This window comes from Kogia breviceps, chromosome 14 (assembly GCF_026419965.1).
Source record: "Kogia breviceps isolate mKogBre1 chromosome 14, mKogBre1 haplotype 1, whole genome shotgun sequence".
NCBI lineage: Eukaryota > Metazoa > Chordata > Mammalia > Artiodactyla > Physeteridae > Kogia > Kogia breviceps.
Window position 1 is genome coordinate 50,375,715 of NC_081323.1, and position 19,774 is coordinate 50,395,488.

At 46.3% G+C, this 19,774-nt stretch overlaps 1 protein-coding gene across 3 annotated transcripts; it reads right to left on the bottom strand.

The window, feature by feature from the left end:
* Positions 1-515: 515 nt before the first annotated feature.
* Positions 516-15,659, bottom strand: ITPA (inosine triphosphatase). 3 transcript variants are annotated; one of them, XM_059037720.2, is made up of 8 exons: positions 15,445-15,659; positions 7,853-7,910; positions 7,700-7,764; positions 7,011-7,084; positions 6,013-6,044; positions 5,357-5,472; positions 2,153-2,229; positions 516-970 (listed from the first exon to the last, which is right to left on the bottom strand). In XM_059037720.2, exons 1-8 carry the CDS (start codon positions 15,508-15,510, stop codon positions 847-849), a joined length of 612 nt encoding a protein of 203 aa, XP_058893703.1. In that variant the 5' UTR covers positions 15,511-15,659; the 3' UTR covers positions 516-846. The 3 variants fall into 3 exon arrangements, with proteins under 3 accessions (XP_058893703.1, XP_058893705.1, XP_058893702.1); XM_059037719.2 differs by having other exon boundaries at positions 798-970; positions 2,153-2,279; positions 15,445-15,587; XM_059037722.2 differs by lacking the exon at positions 2,153-2,229 and having other exon boundaries at positions 15,445-15,587.
* Between the last annotated feature and the right edge of the window lie 4,115 nt (positions 15,660-19,774).

Genomic DNA, 19,774 nt, shown 5'->3' on the forward strand with positions numbered 1-19,774 from the left:
GGTCTGGGGTAGCTGAGCTGGGCCTCCTGAAGGGCTCAACTCAGCTGGCCCCCCCAGGCTGAACCGTGGCATGTCAACCCAACTGGGGTCAAGAACTCCATCCCTCCTCCCTGCCATAAAAATGAACCTGGCGTTATAACCATAAACCAACATTTTAGCTGCTCTAATGTACACCAGAATAAAGCAAAAGCACTCAACATCCCACACTGCCCGCCCCCGCAACCCAGCAAACACAATAGAGGCCAGCTGGGTGGTGGCATTGCTCAGTGGCTGGGTGGGCGGGCAGCAGGGATGTGGCATGGAAAAGTTCAGCCCATGATCAGAGACTTCAAGGACAAAAAGAAAGATATAATACTCCAGCTAGCAAGGGCACATGAACAGCCTCGACACAGCACTGCCTTCGCCCAGCCACCCACCCCCCACGCCTTTTGCCCCCCCGAGGTTCCTGCTCGTGCCAAAGGGGACTCAGGAGACAGACACCTGCATGGGGCAGGTTTCAAAGTAAATACACCCAGTTTATTTTGGAAGCAAGTACCCTCCGGAATTTTTATTTGCTGCATTTAAAAAACATCTAAGGCTGTTTGTGTGGTTCTTCCCCAAACCCTCAACCCTGCCAAGGCCAGTTTTAACACCCAAGGTCCTTTCCGGATTCCAGGCCTGGAGGCTGTAGGAGACCACTGAATCCCTCAGGGCAAGAGGATGGTATCCTCCAGCCGAAGTTTCTCCAAGCAGAGCCAGCTGCTCCTGACGGCTGGTAACACCCCCAGGAAGTGGTAACCCTGAAGGCAGCACTTGGACGGGTGCGTGCCTGATAGAGGCAGTTTCAGGTTAGCCCTCCCGGGATCCTCAGCCAGAGTGGTCATCACCAGCTCCAAGTGGAGTCAGGTTGCCAAAGTATTCTTGCAACTCAAGCAGGGCCTGGAAGCGATGGGAGATGGTGTTCTTCTCAGCCTTGGGCATCTCTGCATACCTAAGGGGCAACAGTAGCAGCTCAAAGAGGGAGCCCAGATTCAGGGAGGGTGTGTACACCTCACCTCATCCTGGAGCCCAAAGCTCAAAGAGTCCCTAGGAAAGGGTAGTGGGGCCACCAGCTCCTGGCAACCAGAGTTAATTTTTTAAAAATCAGAGTTTTAAATTCCCCTGTAGGTAGAAACCCATATTAATGAGTGTGGAAGGATCTTAAACTGGTTCTAGTGTGTCCAAAAGTCATCAAAGGGAAGCTGGGGACAGGGGGATGAGTTGCATGTTTGATCAGCTTTGTCATCTGTTGACAGGAAGCAGTGGGGCCTGACAGAGCAAACACAGCAATCTCCTCCAATGCACTCTGGGGCAGGCAGGTGGGGCAGGGGGCAGCAGGCGAGCCTTGAACAGCCAGCCAGTGGCCTTCATCCATGGCAGGATTCCAGTGAGGTGAGAATCCCCACTCCAGCTGTCCCTTTCACATCTATGCTGTCCAATATGGTGGCTACCAGCCACTGTGGCCATTTAAACCAATTACAACTGAATAACAATAAATGCTGTTCCTCAGTTGCTCTAACCACATTTAAGATGCTCCGCAGCCACATGTGGCTAATGGCTACCGGATTGCACAGTGCAGATATAGAGCATTTGTGTCACCAAAGTGCTGCTTCATGTTGTCCTCAGCCCTGCCTGGCTGTTGTGAGGCCTCAGGCCACACGCCCTAAGGGCCCCCCTCCAGCATGACAAACCCGATTCCAATAATGGCCAACATGTCCCGTGTAAATAAGCAGGGGCTAGCATGAAATACTGAGAACACCTGGCACTGTGGGGGTGTAGCATGGTGGCCAAGTGCTAACATTTTCCCAGACTAAATGGGGGTCAGATAATCATCCAACAAAGCTGACAAGCCCAGGTCAGAGCGGGGAAGCCACTGAAGCTACAAAGCTGCTCTGCGCTGAGCTGAGCCCGAGAGCCCAGGACTTCAGCTACACCCAGCTGCCTCCCAGCTGTGGACCAGGCCGCCCAGATTCCTTGCATCCACCCCAGCAGAGCTGACTTCAGCCGGAACAGAACGGCACCTCAGAGCCTGCCCCGCCTGTATCCGCGTGACTGCACCTGGGCGGGGCACTGACCCAACCCAGACCACGGCCATCCCGACCCCACACCCCTGAAAGAAACTGGGGCTCCTTACGTCTGCTCATATCCATCAGGCTGAAAGCAGGGGTCCCAGCCAAAATCCCGGCAGCCACGGGGCACCACAATCCGGCCCTGCCAGAGGAAAGGGGGACAGGTGTGCCACTGGGTGTGGAAGAGATGCACTATGTGGAGGGCAGTAGCCAGCATGAGTTTGGTTAGTTCATGAATTTGGTTAAACCCTATTTACTCAAGATATATTATTTCAAGGGGTCCATGGTGCCAGCAAATATTTGCTGAACACAGATAAAATGCAGAGCAGGACGGCTCGCTCCCCACAGACAGGGAGGAACCACATGCTTGATCAGCCCACCGATACCCCTGGGACCAGCCTCCCTCTCTGAAGCTTTGACAACTGTGACCTCACTGAAGAAGAGAATCAAATTTGAAAGACTAACAGAAAACATTTTCTCCTAATAGGAAATTTGAGGGCTCTGAACTTTGTAGCCAAGCCCTGTGCCTGCTACTATTACTGCATTTCTCAAAATACAATGGAGGCGCTAACAATTAAATGAAATAACAAAATAGAAATTACTTTGCACAACGTTCAACACAAAAATGAGCTCAGTAAATATTGGCTGTAATGGGCAAATTCCAAAAGGAAAACGTGACAAAGATAACCAGTGTCATGAGATGTCAGGTTACCTTGGGAGTTTAAAAAAAAAAAAAAAAAAAACATAAAATACAAGGGATGTAGTAGAGGATGGGGATTAGCCATATAAATTCCAAGTCATTCAGACCAAAGGCAAATTCTGCTTCTGCTAATGGGGAGCTGTGTGACTGAGGCCAGTTACTGAACCACTCTGAACTTCACCCATGCAACAACTGTTTTTTGAACACCTCAGCGAAGCAGGCACCAGGAAAACAGAAAGCCTTAGCCTTGCCTTCACAGGATGGATCTCTTAAGCAAAACAAGCATTACATCAGTAAACACATTAATGATTACCAAATGCAAAGTGTCTTAGAAGCAACAAACTGGGAGCTAGGCTCAAGAATAACAAGATGGGGAGCTCAGGGAAGGCCTCAGTGAGGAGGGGACACTTTGGCCACATAAAGGACTAGGGCAAGAACATTCTAGGTGGAGGAGACAGCTGTGCCAAGGTCCAGAGATGGAGAAGGGCTTAGCATATGCACTGTTGAAAGGACAATGTGGCTGGGGTTTAGAAAGCACAGGGGAGAACAGAACAAGGAGAAACACGGCTACCTCAGTTAAAGTCGGGGCTGGCAGCCACAAAGTACAAACAGCAGCCCAAGCCGCGGAGACAATAGGGAATGGTCAGATGGCAGTGATCAGGCCCCGTCAGCAGCATAGCTGCTAGTCAGTCATGGTGCAGGAAGTTGGGCCTGTGGTTGTTCATACTTCTGATTTTGAGAGAACATTTCTGTGAAAGTAGCAGACCACTAAAACTAACTTAAAAATGTAACCAGGCAATATGATCCAGCAATCCCATTTCTGGATATATATCCAAAAGAATGAAAACAGGATCTTGAAGAGATATTTGCACACCCACATTCATAGCAGCATTATGAGCCAAAAAGTGGAAGCCATGCAAGTGTTCATCAATGAATACAGGCAGACCTCGGAGATATTGTGGGCTCAGTTCCAGGCCACTGCAATTAAGCAATTATCGCAATAAAGCAAGTCACATGAATTTTTTGGTTTCCTACTGCATATAAAATTTATGTTTACACTATATTGTAATCTATTAAGTGTGCAATAGCATTACATCTAAAAAAATGTACATACCTTAATTTAAAAATACTTAATTGCTAAAAGTGCTAACCATCATCTGACAACACAGGATTGCCACAAACTTTCAATTTGTAAAAACATAATGTCTGTGAAGCTCAATAAAATGAGGTATGCCTGTAAATGGATAAAGGAAAAAGTGGTATATATATATATATATATATATATATATATATATATATATACACACACAATGGAATATTATTCAGCCTTAAAAAAGGAGATCCTGTCACATGCTACAACATGGATGAAACTAGAGGACATTATGCTAAGTGAGATAAGCCAGTCACACAAAAACAAACACTGCAGGATTCCACTTATATGATGTAGCTGAGGTAGCTGTACTCTTAGCAACAGAAAGTAGAATGGTGGTTGCCAGGTGCTGGGGAGAGGAGGGGAAGGTGGAGTCGTTATTCAATGGGCATAGTTTCAATTCTGCAAGATGAGAAAGTTCTAGAGATCTGGTGCCCAACAGTGTACATGTATTGTACACATAAAAATGAAGATGAGGGCTTCCCTGGTGGCGCAGTCGTTGAGAGTCTGCCTGCCTATGCAGGGGACAAGGGTTCATGCCCCGGTCTGGGACGATCCCACATGCCGCAGAGCGGCTGGGCCCGTGAGCCGTGGCCGCTGAGCCTGTGTGTCCAGAGCCTGTGCTCCGCAACGGGAGAGGCCACAACAGTGAGAGGCCTGCGTACCGCCAAAAAAAAAAAAAAAAAAAGATGATGATAATTTGTTACCTGTTTTTTCACCACAAAAATTAAAAATCTAATCAGAGAGTGTAAAGTAAAACATCTGTGGACAGTCCCTGGTGGAGCCACTGGCATAGGGCTATGTGAGCTATGGTGGGATTCTGGATTTTGTCCTAAGCTGAAAGGACAAGGCAGAGAAATGATGTGCCTGAAGGTACACTCCTGCCACGGGGAGGGGATGGATGGACTGGGGGGTGGGGGGGAGCAGGCCAGCCCAGAGGGTGGTCAGGACCCTATGAGAAGCAGCTGAAGCTATGGTCTAATAGGTAAGCATGGGCAGCACTGAAGGGCAGTTCTGAAAGGAATGAGTTGCGGGGAGAAGGAAGAGACTATATGAACATTAAAAGTTGGAAAGGATGTGAGATGTTCAAGGGAAGCTGCTGCCTCAGCAGTGGAATGAGGAGATTCAAGCTTGGAGAAGTCTGAGCTATAGATGTAGCTCTAGGAGTTGTCACCTTCAGTTTCCACATCTGCTTCTCAGGAGAGCATACACTGCAGAGCTCTGGTATACCAGGCCACAACAGCTTTAAGCCATTGTGCGTTTCCAAACACCAGACTCAGGGGTCAAATACGTTTCGGGATTGACAGCACTTCTAGCTGTGGTACCCAGGGGCGCGCCCTCCCCACCACAGTCCTGCAGCATCATCGCGAGTCACAGCGCCCTCTGGCGGCACGCGGGGGAACAAGCATGGGTACGCACCGAGGTCCGGCCCCTGAAGAGGCGCACAGGCTCGCTTGGGTCCCCAGTGCTGAGCGCGAACGTGCAGAGTGCATACGCCGACTTGTCTTGGAACCCAGCCAGGAGCTGGTGGAGACCTGCGGGCAGATGCAGTGAGGGCTCAGCGAACTCTATGCTGCCCAGCCCCAGCCCGCTCTCTGCACTCAAGGGGCCCAGGTGGCGAGGGGAGTTATACATATCACCAAATAGGCCCTGCACTGATAACAGGAAGTTGGGTGATGGGGACGTGGGGTTCCTTATTCTACCACTGTGGGCTTCAGGGTATGCGCTGCTGGGACCAGGACCCCTCTCCACCCCGCATTGAGGCAAAGAGAGCAAGCAGTGGGGCCAGTCCCTCTCAGAGCCAGAATCAACTAGAGCCCCTTTGTCCCTCAAACTCAAAGCTCTCACCACCCACCCCCACCCCATCCACTCCTCCCAAATCTCAGTGCTCCCTGGCACCGGGTGTATAGGGAGAGTGTGAGCTGTAGATTATAGATGGGAAACTGAGGTGAATGGAGACTCCGTGAAGAGGATGGAACCTGAGATTCCTGATTACTAGTTGGAGCTCCTCCCCTAGAACCCACAGATTCTTAATTTCAAACAGGTCTAAAGAAAGAGAGAAATGGGGATAATACCTTCAGGCTTTAACTTCTCCAGAAACCACTTTCTGCAAGAGAAATAAAGGTGAGTCAGACACCACAAGCAGATGGATGTTCTTACCACCTTGTTTCTGGGCTGCGTCCCCCAGGGATTAGAGCCCTGGGAGAGCCAAGGAGAAAAGATAAAGAATGTCTCAACTTAAAATGAAGAGAAATAATCCAATAGGAAAAAGGAAATGGAGACAAAGAGGCAATCCACAGAAGAATCGACAAACCAGTGAAGCCCTCAATCTCACTGGTAATTAGGGAAATGCAAATTAAAATTGCATGTGGTAACATTTCCCACTCCCACCATTACAAAATACTAAAAAGTCATAAAACAGTGCTGGTAAGAATATGGAGCAATGCACACTGCAAGTATGTAGGGGTGCTACTGCCTTGGCAAACAAATGAGCAATCCAAAAGTTAAAGATACAGTTAACCCTTGAACAACATGAGTTTGAACTGCATATGTTCATTTATACATGGATATTTTTCAGTAGTAAATACTACAGTAATATACAGCTGAATCCACTGATATGGAAGGCCAACTGTAAGTTAAACGCAGGTTAACCCCCCCGAGTTGTTCAAGGGTCAACTGTATACATACCCAAGACCTAACAAATTGGGGTATTTGTACCCTAGAGATACACAAAGACCTTCTGAGGGGGTCCAGGGTACTGGAGAGCTTTAAGGAAATCCATCTGCAGAGCTCAACTTCCTTATTTCCTCTTTCCTGAAACTGCTCTGCCCACGAATGTACCTTCTCCAATGGGTGAGTGCCCCTTGCCCATCTCAACTTACACAATCACATTCTCACACTTTACAAAAGAAAGGTATGCCTCTTCCCCATCCCTAATCCTCCCTCAAGACAATCTGACATACTGGTGTTGATGCCAAGACAGTAAATGACCCGCAGTATCAAGTAACCAATCACTTCAAAGTTCAAGTGGTTTTGTGGCTAGGGCCCTGCAAAAGGGTGGGGGAGCACTCACATGTAGGGGCCAGGGAGGCCCCCAAGGGCGTTGAAGCACAGACAGGTGTCCTCCACCAGTACAGGGCCCTGCACCTGAAGCACAAGGACATGCAGCCCTGAGACCCGCACCCAGCAGTAGGCCCCATCTCCACCCTGAATTCCCTGGCCACCCAGGCCAGGGCCACACCCACAGCTGCTGGGATGTGCAACAACAGCAGCAGATAGAGGTCCATATGCTCTGGGTAACAGCCATTGACTAATCTCTTATCTTCATTTTAAAGGTAGGGACATCAAAGCCTCGGCAGGTTGTAAAGCTTGCTCCAGGTACAGTGACAGGAGAGCTGGGATTCATACTCAAGCAGCCTGACTGTTTACAAAGCACTCCTTCTCAGTTCCACAGAGATGTGTGAGTGCAGGGTGGATGTATGTGGGGAGAATGTAGGGGTGGAATGCGTGCACCTGAGAACCGGGAAGAGTGAATTATGTGTGTGTGTGGTCATCTGGGGGATACTATGCAGTCAAGGCTGAGAAAGGAAGGCAGTATTCCAGAGCCAACATTAACTGACTCCAGCCTAGCTAAGCCTGGAAAGGTCCTTCAAGTCATTATAAACTTTGCCCACCATATTCTCTACCCATCCCCAGCAGGCACAGACCCCAGGAGCCACCAGGACAAGAGGCACAAGTACAGGACATGTGTGGAGCAAGCACCTGGCGAGCTGCCTCCTGACACTTCCGAATGGAAATCTCATCAGGCTCTCCTTGGTACTCTGGCACTTATCAGAGAAACAGACACACAGTCAGGTCACAGAGAAAGAGAGAAATTGAATCATCTTTTAAAAATAGAACTAAACAGAGACATACGGTCAATCTTCTGTGCCACCAAAGTGCATGGAAACTTATCTCCTAGAATCTGAATGACCTGTTCCAAAATGAAAGAACATTTATCACCATTTGTTTAACTATTCCCCATTACTACACAAGCTGTCACCCACCTTTCTCGTCAGGTAACTCTCCTGTCAGTCCCCTAAAGCTCACCAAGTCAGGCCCACGAGCCTCACCCCAGCCTTCAGGGTCCCACCTCAGCAGGTCAGCTCCCCCGTCTCCTCACTCTCCGATCCCTCCCTCCTACTGCAAGTCTCTGTTCATGCTAACCACCTACCTAGAACACGCTCTTCCCTTCTCAGTTCTCCCAAAACCTATCCTTTGGGCCAGGAATTTTCTATCAGGGGTTACCCAGAATTCAGGAGGTCTGTGAACTTGGATTAGAAAAAAAAAAAACACGCTTTATTTTCACTAACCCCTACCTGAAATTTAGCATCCCTTTCAACAGTGAATATAGAAAACAAACGCATCTCCTGTGATATTTAAACCTATTAAAATCACAGATGTTTTCATATCCCATTACAGTTGTAGCAGATATCTCAAAATATCATTTACAAGGGGCAGAGTCAAGATGGCGGCGTGGGAAGACGCAGAGTTCTTGTCTCCCTACAACTAGGGTGCCTGCCAGATGCTGGTGGGGGACCTTGACACCAAAGGAGACAGGAAGAACCCCCAAGTGAACGGCTCCTGCGATGGGAGCTCTGAGTCTGAACCACTGGACTAACAAGAGGACCTCAGACCCCAGGGAATATTCATTGGAGTGAGGTCTCCCGGAGGTCCTCATCTCAGCACCAAAACCAAGCTCTACCCAACAGCCTACAAACTCCAGTGTTGGAAGCCTCAGGCCAAACAACCAGTTAAACAGGAACACAATCCCACACATCAGAAAAAATGAGAGGGTAAAAAAGTATGTCAACAGATGAAGGAGCATGGTAAAAACCTATAAGACCAAATAAATGAAGAGGAAATAGGCAATCTACCTGAAAAAGAATTCAGAGTAATGGTAATAAAGACGATCCAGAATCTCGGAAGTAGAATGGAGGCACAGACTGAGAAAATACAAGAAATGTTTAACAAAGTTCTAGAAGAACTGAAGGACAAACAGAGATGAAAACACAATAACTGAAATGAAAAATACACTAGAAGGAATCAAAAATAGGATAACTGAGGCAGAAGAACAAATATAAGTGAGCTGGAAAGACAGAATGCTGGAAATAACTGCCAAGGAGCAGAATAAAGAAAAAAGAATGAAAAGAATCAAAGGCAATCTCAGAGACCTCTGGGACAATAACTAAACACACCAACATTCGAATTATAGGGGTCCCAAATAAGAAGAGAAAAAGAAAGGGTCTGAGAAAATATTTGAAGAGATTATAGTGGAAAACTTCCCTAACATGGGAAAGGAAATAGCCACCCAAGTCCATGAAGTGCAGAGGATCCCATACAGGATAAACCCTAGGAGAAACACACCAAGACACATATTAATCAAACTAACAAAAATTAAATTCAAAGAAAAAATATTAAAAATTTTAAAGAAATATTAAAAGCAGCAAGCAGCAAAAAATAACATACAAAGGAATCCCCATAACATTGTCAACTGATTTTTCAGCAGAAACTCTGCAGGCCAGAAGGGAGTGGCAGGATATATTTAAAATGATGAAACAGAAAAAACTACAACCAAGATTACTCTACCCAGCAAGAATCTCATTCAGAATCAACAGAGAAATCAAAAGCTTTTCAGACAATCAAAAGGTAAGAGAATTCAGCATCACCAAACCAGCTTTGCAACAAATGTTAAAAAAACTTCTCTAGGCAGGAAACACAAGAGAAGAAAAAGACCCACAAAAACAAACCCAAAACAATTAAGAAAATGGTAATAAGAACATACATATCGATAACAACCTTGAATGTAAATGGATTAAATGCCCCAACCAAAAGACACAGACTGGCTGAATGGATACAAAAACAAGACCCATATATATGCTGTCTACAAGAGACCCACTTTAGATTTAGGGACACATACAGACTAAAAGTGAAGGGATGGAAAAATATATTCCATGCAAATGGAAATCAAAAGAATATTGGAGTAGCAATACTCATATCAGATAAAATAGACTTTAGGGCTTCCCTGGTGGTGCAGCAGTTAAGAATCTGCCTGCCAATGCAGGGGACACAGGTTCAATCCCTGGTCCAGGAAGATCCCACATGCTGTGGAGTGACTAAGCCCATGCACCACAACTACTGAACCTGCACTCTAGAGCCCGTGAGCCACAACTACTGAGCCCGTATGCCACAACTACTGAAGCCTGCATGCCTAGAGCCTGTGTTCTGCAACAAGAGAAGCCACCTCAATGAGAAGCCTGCACACAGCAACGAAGAGTAACCCCTGCTTGCTGCAACTAGAGAAAGCCCATGCACAGCAACGAAGACCCAACACAACCAAAAATAAATAAATAAAACAAATTTATTTTTAAAAACAGACTTTAAAATAAAGACTGTTACAAGAGATAAGGAAGGACAGTACATAATGATCAAGGGATCAATCCAAGAAGAAGATATAACAATTATAATCATTTATGCACCCAACATAGGAGCAGCTCAATACATAAGGCAAATGCTAACAACCATGAAAGGGAAAATCGACAGTAACACAATAATAGTAGGGGACTTTAACAACTCACTTACCCCAATGGACAGATCATCCAAACAGAAAATAAATAAGCAAACATAAGCTTTAGATGACACAATAGACCAGATAGATTTAATCGATATTTATAGAACATTCCACCTGAAAGTGGCACAGTACACTTCCTTCTCAAGTGCACACAGAACATTCTCCAAGACAGATCACATCTTGGGTCACAAATCAAGCCTTGGAAAATTTAAGAAAATTGAAATCGTATCAAGCATCTTTTCTGACCACACTGCTATGTGGAAATCAATTACAGGAAAAAAAAACTGTAAAAAACACAAATACATGGAGGCTAAACAGTGCATTACTAAGTAACCAAGAGATCACTAGAGAAATCAAAGAAATAAAAGATGGGCTTCCCTGTGGCACAGTGGTTGAGAGTCTGCCTGCCGATGCAGGGAACATGGGTTTGTGCCCTGGTCCGGGAAGATCCCACATTCCGCAGAGTGGCTGGGCCCGTGAGCCATGGCCGCTGTGCCTGAGCATCTGGGGCCTGTGCTCCGCAATAGGAGAGGTCACAACAGTGAGAGGCCCGTGTACTGGAAAAAAAAAAAAAAAATCAATAAAACTAAAAGTTGGTTCTTTGAGAAGATAAACAAAATTGATAAACCCTTAGCCAGACTCATCAAGAAAAAAAGGGAGAGGATGCAAATCAATAAAACTAGAAATGAAAAAGGAGAAATCACAACTGACACTGCAGAAATACAAAGGATTATAAGAGACTACTACAGACAACTATATGCCAATAAAATGGACAACCATGAGGAAATGGACAAATTCTTGGAAATGTACAATTTTCCAAGACTGAGCCAGGAAGAATTAGAAAATATAAACAGACCTATCACAAGTAATGAAATTGAAACTGTAATTTAATATCTTCCAACAGGACTTCCCTGGTGGCACAGTGGTTAAAAATCTGCCTGCCAATGCAGGGGACACAGGTTCGATCCCTGGTCCAAGAAGACCCTATATGCCACAGAGCAACTAACCCCATGTGCCGCACCTACTGAGCCTGTGCTCTAGAGCCCACGAGCCACAACTACTGAGCCCATGTGCCGCAACTACTGAAGCCCACCTGCCGAGAACCCATGCTCCACAAAAAGGGAAACCACCACAATGAGAAGCCTGTGCACCACAACGAAGAGTAGCTCCGGCTTGCCGCAACTAGAGAAAGCCCACGTGCAGCGACGAAGATCCAACGCAGCCAAACGTAAATAAATAAATTTATATTTTAAAAAATCTTCCAACAAACAAAAGTCCAGGACCAGATGGCTTAACAGGTGAATTCTATCAAACATTTAGAGAAGAGCTAACACCGATCCTTCTCAAACTCTTCCAAAACACTGCAGAGGGAGGAATGCTCCCAAATTCGTTCTATGAAGCCACCATCACCCTGATACCCAAACCAGAAAAAGATATCACAAAAAAAGAAAATTATAGTCCAATATAACTGATGAACATTGATGCAAAAATCCTGAACAAAATACTAGCAAACAGAATCCAACAACATATTAAAAGGATCATACATCAGATGCAAGGATTCTTCAACATATTCAAATCAATGTGATACACCATATTAACAAATTAAGGAATAAAAGCCATGTGATCATCTCAATAGATGCAGAAAAAGGTTTTGAAAAAATTCAACACCCTTTTCCGATAAAAACTCTCCAGAAAATGGGCATAGAGGGAAACTACCTCAACATAATAAAGGTCATATATGACAAATCCACAGCCAACATACTCAATGGTGAAAAACTGAAAGCATTTCCTCTAAGATCAGAAACAAGACAAGGATGTCCTCTCTCGCCACTCTTATTCAACATAGTTTTCGAAGTCCTAGCTAAGGCAATCAGAGAAGAAAAAGAAATAAAAGGTATACAAATTGGAAAAGAAGTAAAACTGTCACTGTTTGCAGATGACATGATACTATACATAGAAAATCCTAAAGATGCCACCAGAAAACTACTAGAACTAATCAACGAATTTGGTAAGGCTGCAGGGTACAAAGTTAATGCACAGAAATCTCTAGCATTCCTATACTAACAACAAAAAGTCAGAAAGAGAACTTAAGGAAACAATCCCATTTACCATTGCAACAAAAAGAATAAAATACCTAGGAATAAGCCTATCTAAGGGGCTTCCCTGGTGGTGCAGTGGTTGAGAGTCCGCCTGCCGATGCAGGGGACACGGGTTTGTCCCCTGGTCTGGGAAGATCCCACATGCCGCGGAGCGGCTGGGCCCGTGAGCCATGGCCACTGAGCCTGTGCGTCCAGAGCCTGTGCTCCGCAACGGGAGAGGGCACAACAGTGAGAGGCCTGCGTACCACAAAAGAAAAAAAAAAAAAAACCACCAATCTAAGGAGGCGAAAGACTTATACTCAGAAAACTATAAAGCACTGATGAAAGAAATCAAAGATGACATAAACAGATGGAGAAATATACCATGTTCTTGGACTGGAAGAATCAATATTATGAAAATGACTATACTACCCAAGGCAATCTACAGATTCAATGCAATCCCTATCAAACTACCAATGGCATTCTTCACAGAATTAGAACAAAAAATTTTACAATTTGTATGGAAACACAAAAGATCCCGAATAGTCAAAGCAATACTGAGATAGAAAAACAGAGCTGGAGGAATCAGGCTCCCTGACTTCAAACTATACTACAAAGCTACAGTAAATCAAGACATTATGGTACTGGCACAAAAACAGAAATATAGATCAAGGTACAGGATAGAAAGCCCAGAGATAAACCCATGCACATATGGTCACCTAATTTATGACAAAGGAGGCAAGAACACACCATGGAGAAAAGACAGCCTCTTCAGTAAGTGGTGCTGGGAAAACTGGACAGCTACATGTAAAAGAATGAAATTAGAACACCACCTAACACCACACACAAAAATAAAATCCAAATGTATTAAAGACCTAAATGTAAAACCAGACACTATAAAACTCTTAGAGGAAATCACAGGAAAAACACTCTTTGACATAAACCACAGCAAGATGTTTTTTGACCCACCTCCTAGAGTAATGAAAATAAAAACAAAAATAAACAAATGGGACCTAGTTAAACTTAAAAGCTTTTGCACAGCAAAGGAAACCATAAACAAGACGAAAAGACAACCCTCAGAATGGGATAAAATATTTGCAAATGAAACAACGAGCAAAGGATTAATCTCCAAAATATACAAACAGCTCATGGAGCTCAATATCAAAAAAAAAGAAACAACCCGGGCTTCCCTGGTTGCACAGTGGTTAAGAATCCACCTGCCAATGCAGAGGACACAGGTTTGAGCCCTGGTCTGGGAAGATCCCACATGCCGCGGAGCAACTAAGCCCATGTGCCACAACTACTGAGCCTGTGCTCTAGAGCCCATGAGCCACAACTACTGAGCTTGCGAGCCACAACTAATGAGCCCACGTGCCACAACTACTGAAGCCTGCACACCAACTTCAAGTCCATTTTCTCCAGTGAGCCTCCTCTGGCCACTCCAGCATCTTCTTTTTTTTTTCTCCTTTTTTTGGTGGGCCGTGTCACATGGCTTACAGAATCTTAAATTCCCGACCAGGGATCGAATCCAGGCCCGGGCAGTGAAAGCTCGAATCCTAACCACTGGACTTCCAGGGAATTCCCTCCCTCTTCTTTAAATGTGGCAGGGCCACATTCTCAACCAGAGGTAGAGATGGCCTTGGGAGCTGGCACCCACCATCTTGCATGGGGCTCTGTTCAGTGTGGCACTGCCTGTCTGCTTGTCTGTTCTGGCCTCAAGATCCCAAACCTTTTATCAGCACAGGACTCTGACTTCTGAGGCCACCCTGTAACAGCACGCAAGTGTCACTGGTCCCTATGCTGTAGACAAATGACCCTAATGACTGCAACCCACTGGTCTGCCTCAGACACCTAGCGGGTGTCATCCTGATTCCCCACACATGACCCACCTCCTTGACCATGGCTGACTAAGTAAGGGCAAACCTTTGATCCAAGCAAGACCAATCAGAGCTGATGTCTGGCAGAAGCCTTACTGCCTCCTCCATCAGAAGGGAAAAATGCAGAAAGACCTCAAAAGGAAAAGGGATGTGCATCCAGAGAGAACTAGAAGGACAAATAAACCCCTCGATAGGGACTCCTGAGAAAGACTCCTCAAGCCCTGTGGGAGAGCATACCATTGTATTCCCACGATTGTCACCTGGTTGTTTACATGAGCTCCCTGTGTCTACTATTTGCAGCCAAAGCGGTTCCATCAACCCCCAGAATTCTCAGAGCTGACCACAAAGTCCCTGTAGGCAGGAACTTTGGATCCACTGCCTCCACTCCTCCTTCTCCATTGCGCTGTGAAAAGGACAACCTGCATAATGGCCATTTCACAGATGGCAGAAAGAGGACCACATTTCCGGACCGTGGTGGGGTGTGGAACTCAGTTTGGAGGCCTCGCCCCACACCCTGTCCGGCCCCTGCCAACCCCAGGCCAGCAGCGGGGTCTGGGTCAGCTCCAGAGGAGTGTCAGGGTCCCGGTTTGGGACCTAGCTTAAGAGGTGACCTTTGGGACAAGTGTTAAGGACCCCACCACGACTTCAGCTCCCGATGCCTCTAAGCTCACAAGCCCTGAGCCCGGATTTGTCAAGGCCCTCATTCTATCGAGTCCAACCCCGGGTCACCCCCACTCCGCACACGTGCCGGTCCACTCCGCGCGGCCCATCCCCCCTTCCCGATCCAACACATCCCTCCGGCTCGGACTCCGTTTCCCTTCTGCTCTTCCACCCGCGTGCTTCCCTCCGACTGGAAGCCACTTCTCCGCCTTCTCCCCAGCCAACCTTGCCACACGCTACCCTCCAACCGCCTCCTGGTCGGCTTCCCACCCCTCCCGTCACCTCCTCCAGCTTCTTGGCGTTCCCCGTGACAAACACGATCTTCTTCCCGGACAAGGAGGCCGCCATTGTGAGCCACGAGTACCTGGCAGGCTCACCGGAAGCCCCTCTACTTCCGCCTTGTGGCGGAAGGGGGTGGCCCGGTTTCCGGCCTGGGGTCCCTGGAAGGCCGGCCGTGGATTTTGTTGCGTGCTGCGCGCTGCGATGGCGGCGGCAGCTGCAGTCTGGGCACCTTAGGGGCGGGGAGGCTGCGCTGGGCACCCAGAATCCTTGCTCAGATCCCCGGGAGCACAGCGCCCTTTTCCGTTTGAGCAGCCTCGGGCCCCGGGCGCTAGAAGGGAGGAGAAGGGCTCGGCACCCCTGCGTCGGATTTGCTGGGGTCTTCCCAACGCTGGAGGTTGTGTAAGCCGAGACCAGTCCCTCCCGCAAAGAGATGCTCTCCTCAAGGTCAGAAGAGACCGTTCCAGCCACCTGCCCCACCCCTCTCTGCGACAGGGACACCGAGGAAGCAAAGAAGCCCAGCGTACGTACCTCGAGGCTGGTGATGAACTGCCTAGGCTCTGGACGATTCGTCTTAACCGCGGGCACTCTAAAGCTCTCTCCGGAAACTGTTTCCTTCTGGACAAGGGCCCCCAAACCTGGGTCTTTATCCTGACCTCACCATCAGCCTCACTTCCTTAGCTCCTCCTTGCTTGCCAGCTCTGATCTACTTGATTGTGATTTTAAACTTGGCATAGCCTAAATCTAGCCCGGTCTCTTCCCCCATCTCCCAGATTTGCGACTTCAGTATTTCGACTCCCTTATTTTATCCCTCCAGTCCTTTAAGTTCATCATCCCTTCTCAGCCACATCTTTTCATCCCCAACACAGCAAAGAGTAGAGAGGGCCCCAGCAGACCCACCTGTGCGATAGGCCTTGACCCACAGCTGACACCCCCACTGGGCAATTCTGCTGTCTCCCTCCTTCATGGACTCAGCAACCAAAGGTTAACAGTAAGGGCAGATTCAGGGCCAGCTCTACTCCTGGTGAGGCAACTCCTGTCAGAGGAGTGTCATCGGAAGTCTGGAGGACTGTCAATGCCTGAATGAGTTATTTTCGTTAATGTTAAAGACCTCTAATAATCTGGATGATTTTTTTTTTTAGATCCCAGACTTTGTCCTCGGTGTGTGTGGGGGTGGGAAATCCCGTTGCTCAACGACTTTACCATAGCGGGAGTATTGCATAGGCCAAAAGGCCTCACTGTGTCCTAAGGCAGGTCCTGAAGTTTCCCATTCTGCCATGTGATCCCTTTCTACCATGTGATTTGCGAGGCTCCTTGGAGTTGACCTGAGAAGTAGTGGGTTACATCAGGAAGTGGTTGCCTTCCCTCTATGTCATTTGTCTTCCTAATTCATGAAGTCATGGTGAATCTTCAGGGAGGTGGAGGGGCAGAAGAGGTTCCCCTCAGCAAAGCCGACCTCCTGACTGTTGAAAGCTTCAGTTACAGGGTTATTAAGTATGGAGTATTGGAAATGAGTATTCACTTTTAGGTGGACCTTACTCTAAATCTGAAGGTCTTGGGGAATTCCCTGGCTGTCCAGTGATTAGGACTCTGTGCTTTCACTGCCGAAGGCCCGGGTTCAGTCCCTGGTCAGGGAACTAAGATCCCGCAAGCCAATAAATAAATAGTATATAGTTAGATAAATAAAGCTGAAGGTCTTGGAGCCCAAGAGCTTGGCAGGGTGGGGGGGAGGGGAGGAAGGAGATGTGTGAATATCTAAAATTGTATGCAGAAGTTTGTGTATGTGTGATCTTTAGTTAGGATCCTTGGTTGCAAGTGACAGAAATCCTCTTAGGCAACAACAAAACAAAAAAGAAATGTATCGATTATTCCACTTAACTGGTGAGCCAATGTAAATAGGTTCTTAGTTTCTCTGAGCAGAAAGGAAGGGGACTGCACTATTTATTCATTAACTAGCCTATGCCAGAATTAAAATGTAAATTTTTTTAAAATTATTTTTTTAAATTTTTGGCTGGGTTCGGTCTTCGTTGCTGCGTGCAGGCTTCCTCTAGTTGCAGCAAACGGGGGCTACTCTTCAGTGTAGTGCGTGGGCTTCTCATTGCGATGGCTTTTTTTTGTTGTGGAGCATGGGCTCTAGGTGCATTGGCTTCAGTAGTTGTGACACATGGGCCCAGTAGTTGTGGCTAGCGGGCTCTAGAGCGCAGCTCAGTAGTTGTGGCACACGGACTTAGTTGCTCCATAGCATGTGGGATCTTCCCAGATCAGGGCTCGAACCCATGTCCCCTGCATTGGCAGGCGGATTCTTAACCACTGCGCCACCAGGGAAGTCCCTAAAATGTAAATTTTTGTTTCCTTTAGCAAGGAATATGACAGAAAATCTCTTTGGAATTGCACTTCCCTCATTGTGGAGGAAACCAAGTTAAGCAAAGAAGGACAATTCTTGCCCTCGAAGGAGACTGTCAGGTCCTATCAATTCTGCCTCTGAAATAGTTCTTCAATCAGTCCCCTCCTCACCACTCCAATGCTACTGTCATGAATCCAGCCCTGTTCTGTTCTTACCTGGACCAGGGCAGCAGCTGTCTCACTGTTGTTCTCCCTGCCATCTTCCACCCCACTCAGTCTGCCCACAAACCTTAAGCAACATGCTTAGGGTCCAGGACCCTGACAATCTGAAAACTCCATATGAAAGCTGTGAAAGTGATATAATCTGAGGCAGCAAGGAAGTTATATCTATTGACAGTTTCGTGTTTCGCCCTTCCAAACAACTTTCTATGCACATGCAAATTACACACAAAAATGTATCAAGTCTTAATTTTTACTTTTTAACAATATTTTTGTATGCGGGCCTCTCACTGTTGTGGCCTCTCCCGTTGCAGAGCGCAGGCTCAGCAGCCATGGCTCACGGGCCCAGCCGCTCCGTAGCATGTGGGATCTTCCCGGACCGGGGCACGAACCCGTGTCCCCTGCATCGTCAGGTGGACTCTCAACCACTGCACCACCAGGGAAGCCCAACAATATTTTTTATTATGGAAAATTTCAAACTTGCACAAAAATGTCAAACTTACCAAAAAAAAAAAAAAAAAAAAGCACTATAATGAGCCCCTATATAACCATTGACCAGCTTTAACGATTATCAACATTTATATGTTTTAAAAACACTGTCCTGTCCTTTTTGCTTGTTTATAAATTATGAACTATTTCAAAATTACAGAAAATCATAAATGCTCAAGTTCCCACCGTTCCAATTTAACATATGTTAAAAGTGTTAACATGTGTCCATATTTTTTCAAATCCTCCCCTATACACACATCATGGGTTTTGCTTTTTTAAAAATCTTGAGTCCCTAGGGTTTTTTTTTTTTTTTTTTTTTGCAGTATGCGGGCCTCTCACTGTTGTGGCCTCTCCCATTGCGGAGCACAGGCTCCGGACGCGCAGGCTCAGCGGCCATGGCTCACGGGCCCAGCCGCTCCGCGGCACGTGGGATCTTCCCAGACCGGGGCACGAACCCGTGTCCCCTGAATCGGCAGGCGGACTCTCAACCACTGCGCCACCAGGGAAGCCCTTTTTTTTTTTTAAACAACTTTATTGATGTAGAATTTGTCTCCAGCTTTTTTTTGTTGGCTTGTTTTTTTCTTTTTTTTTTGGCCGCACCACATAGCATGTGGGATTTTAGTTCCCAGACCAGGGATCCAGGGATCGAACCTGCGCCCTCTGCATTGGAAATGCAGAGTCGTAACTACTGGACTGCCAGGGAAGTCCCAGTTTTGTTTTTCTTTTTTAACAGTGTCAAGAATTAAAAGAAAATTTAAATTCCCTGTATTTAATTTCCTAGTGCTCACTATGGAAAACTGGATCAATAATTCTTGTACAACACAATAAGTTACTTGAAAATGGTATGAAATTGCAAGTCTGAGTACAAAAGTATATTACAGTTTATTTTTTTTAAGATTTGGTCTCCACTTTTAATGAGATCAGATGTCACAGATATAGGCAAAGCTCTGCTGTTAATGCCATCCAACTTCTTCCCTTCCCAAAGGTAACTGCTATTCTGAAGTTGGTATGTATCATTCCCAAGCATCTTTTTTACTTTTTATGCATATGTATGCTTCCATAAACACTGTGGTATTGTTTAGTGCTTTTAAAACATAAATGTCACACTGCACATAACCATTTGCAATAATTTCCACTTAACTTTTTTTACTCCCCCAGAATTCATTTTAAAGTTAAAAATTAGGGCCTCTCATTTGCAGCAACACAGATGCAACTAGAGATTATCATACTAAGTGAAGTAAGTCAGAAAGAGAGCCAAATACCATATATCTCTTATATGTGA

Bases quoted from the DNA above. Each gene is read 5' to 3' on its own strand.
- ITPA (XM_059037719.2), bottom strand. From the start codon at position 15,510: ATGGCGGCCTCCTTGTCCGGGAAGAAGATCGTGTTTGTCACGGGGAAC. The intron at 5,473-6,012 runs GTATTATCCCCA...ATCTGCCCGCAG, and splicing joins GGAGAAGTTAAAGCCTGAAG to GTCTCCACCAGCTCCTGGCT. The intron at 971-2,152 runs GTAAGGAGCCCC...GTTGCCCCTTAG, and splicing joins CCTGATGGATATGAGCAGAC to GTATGCAGAGATGCCCAAGG.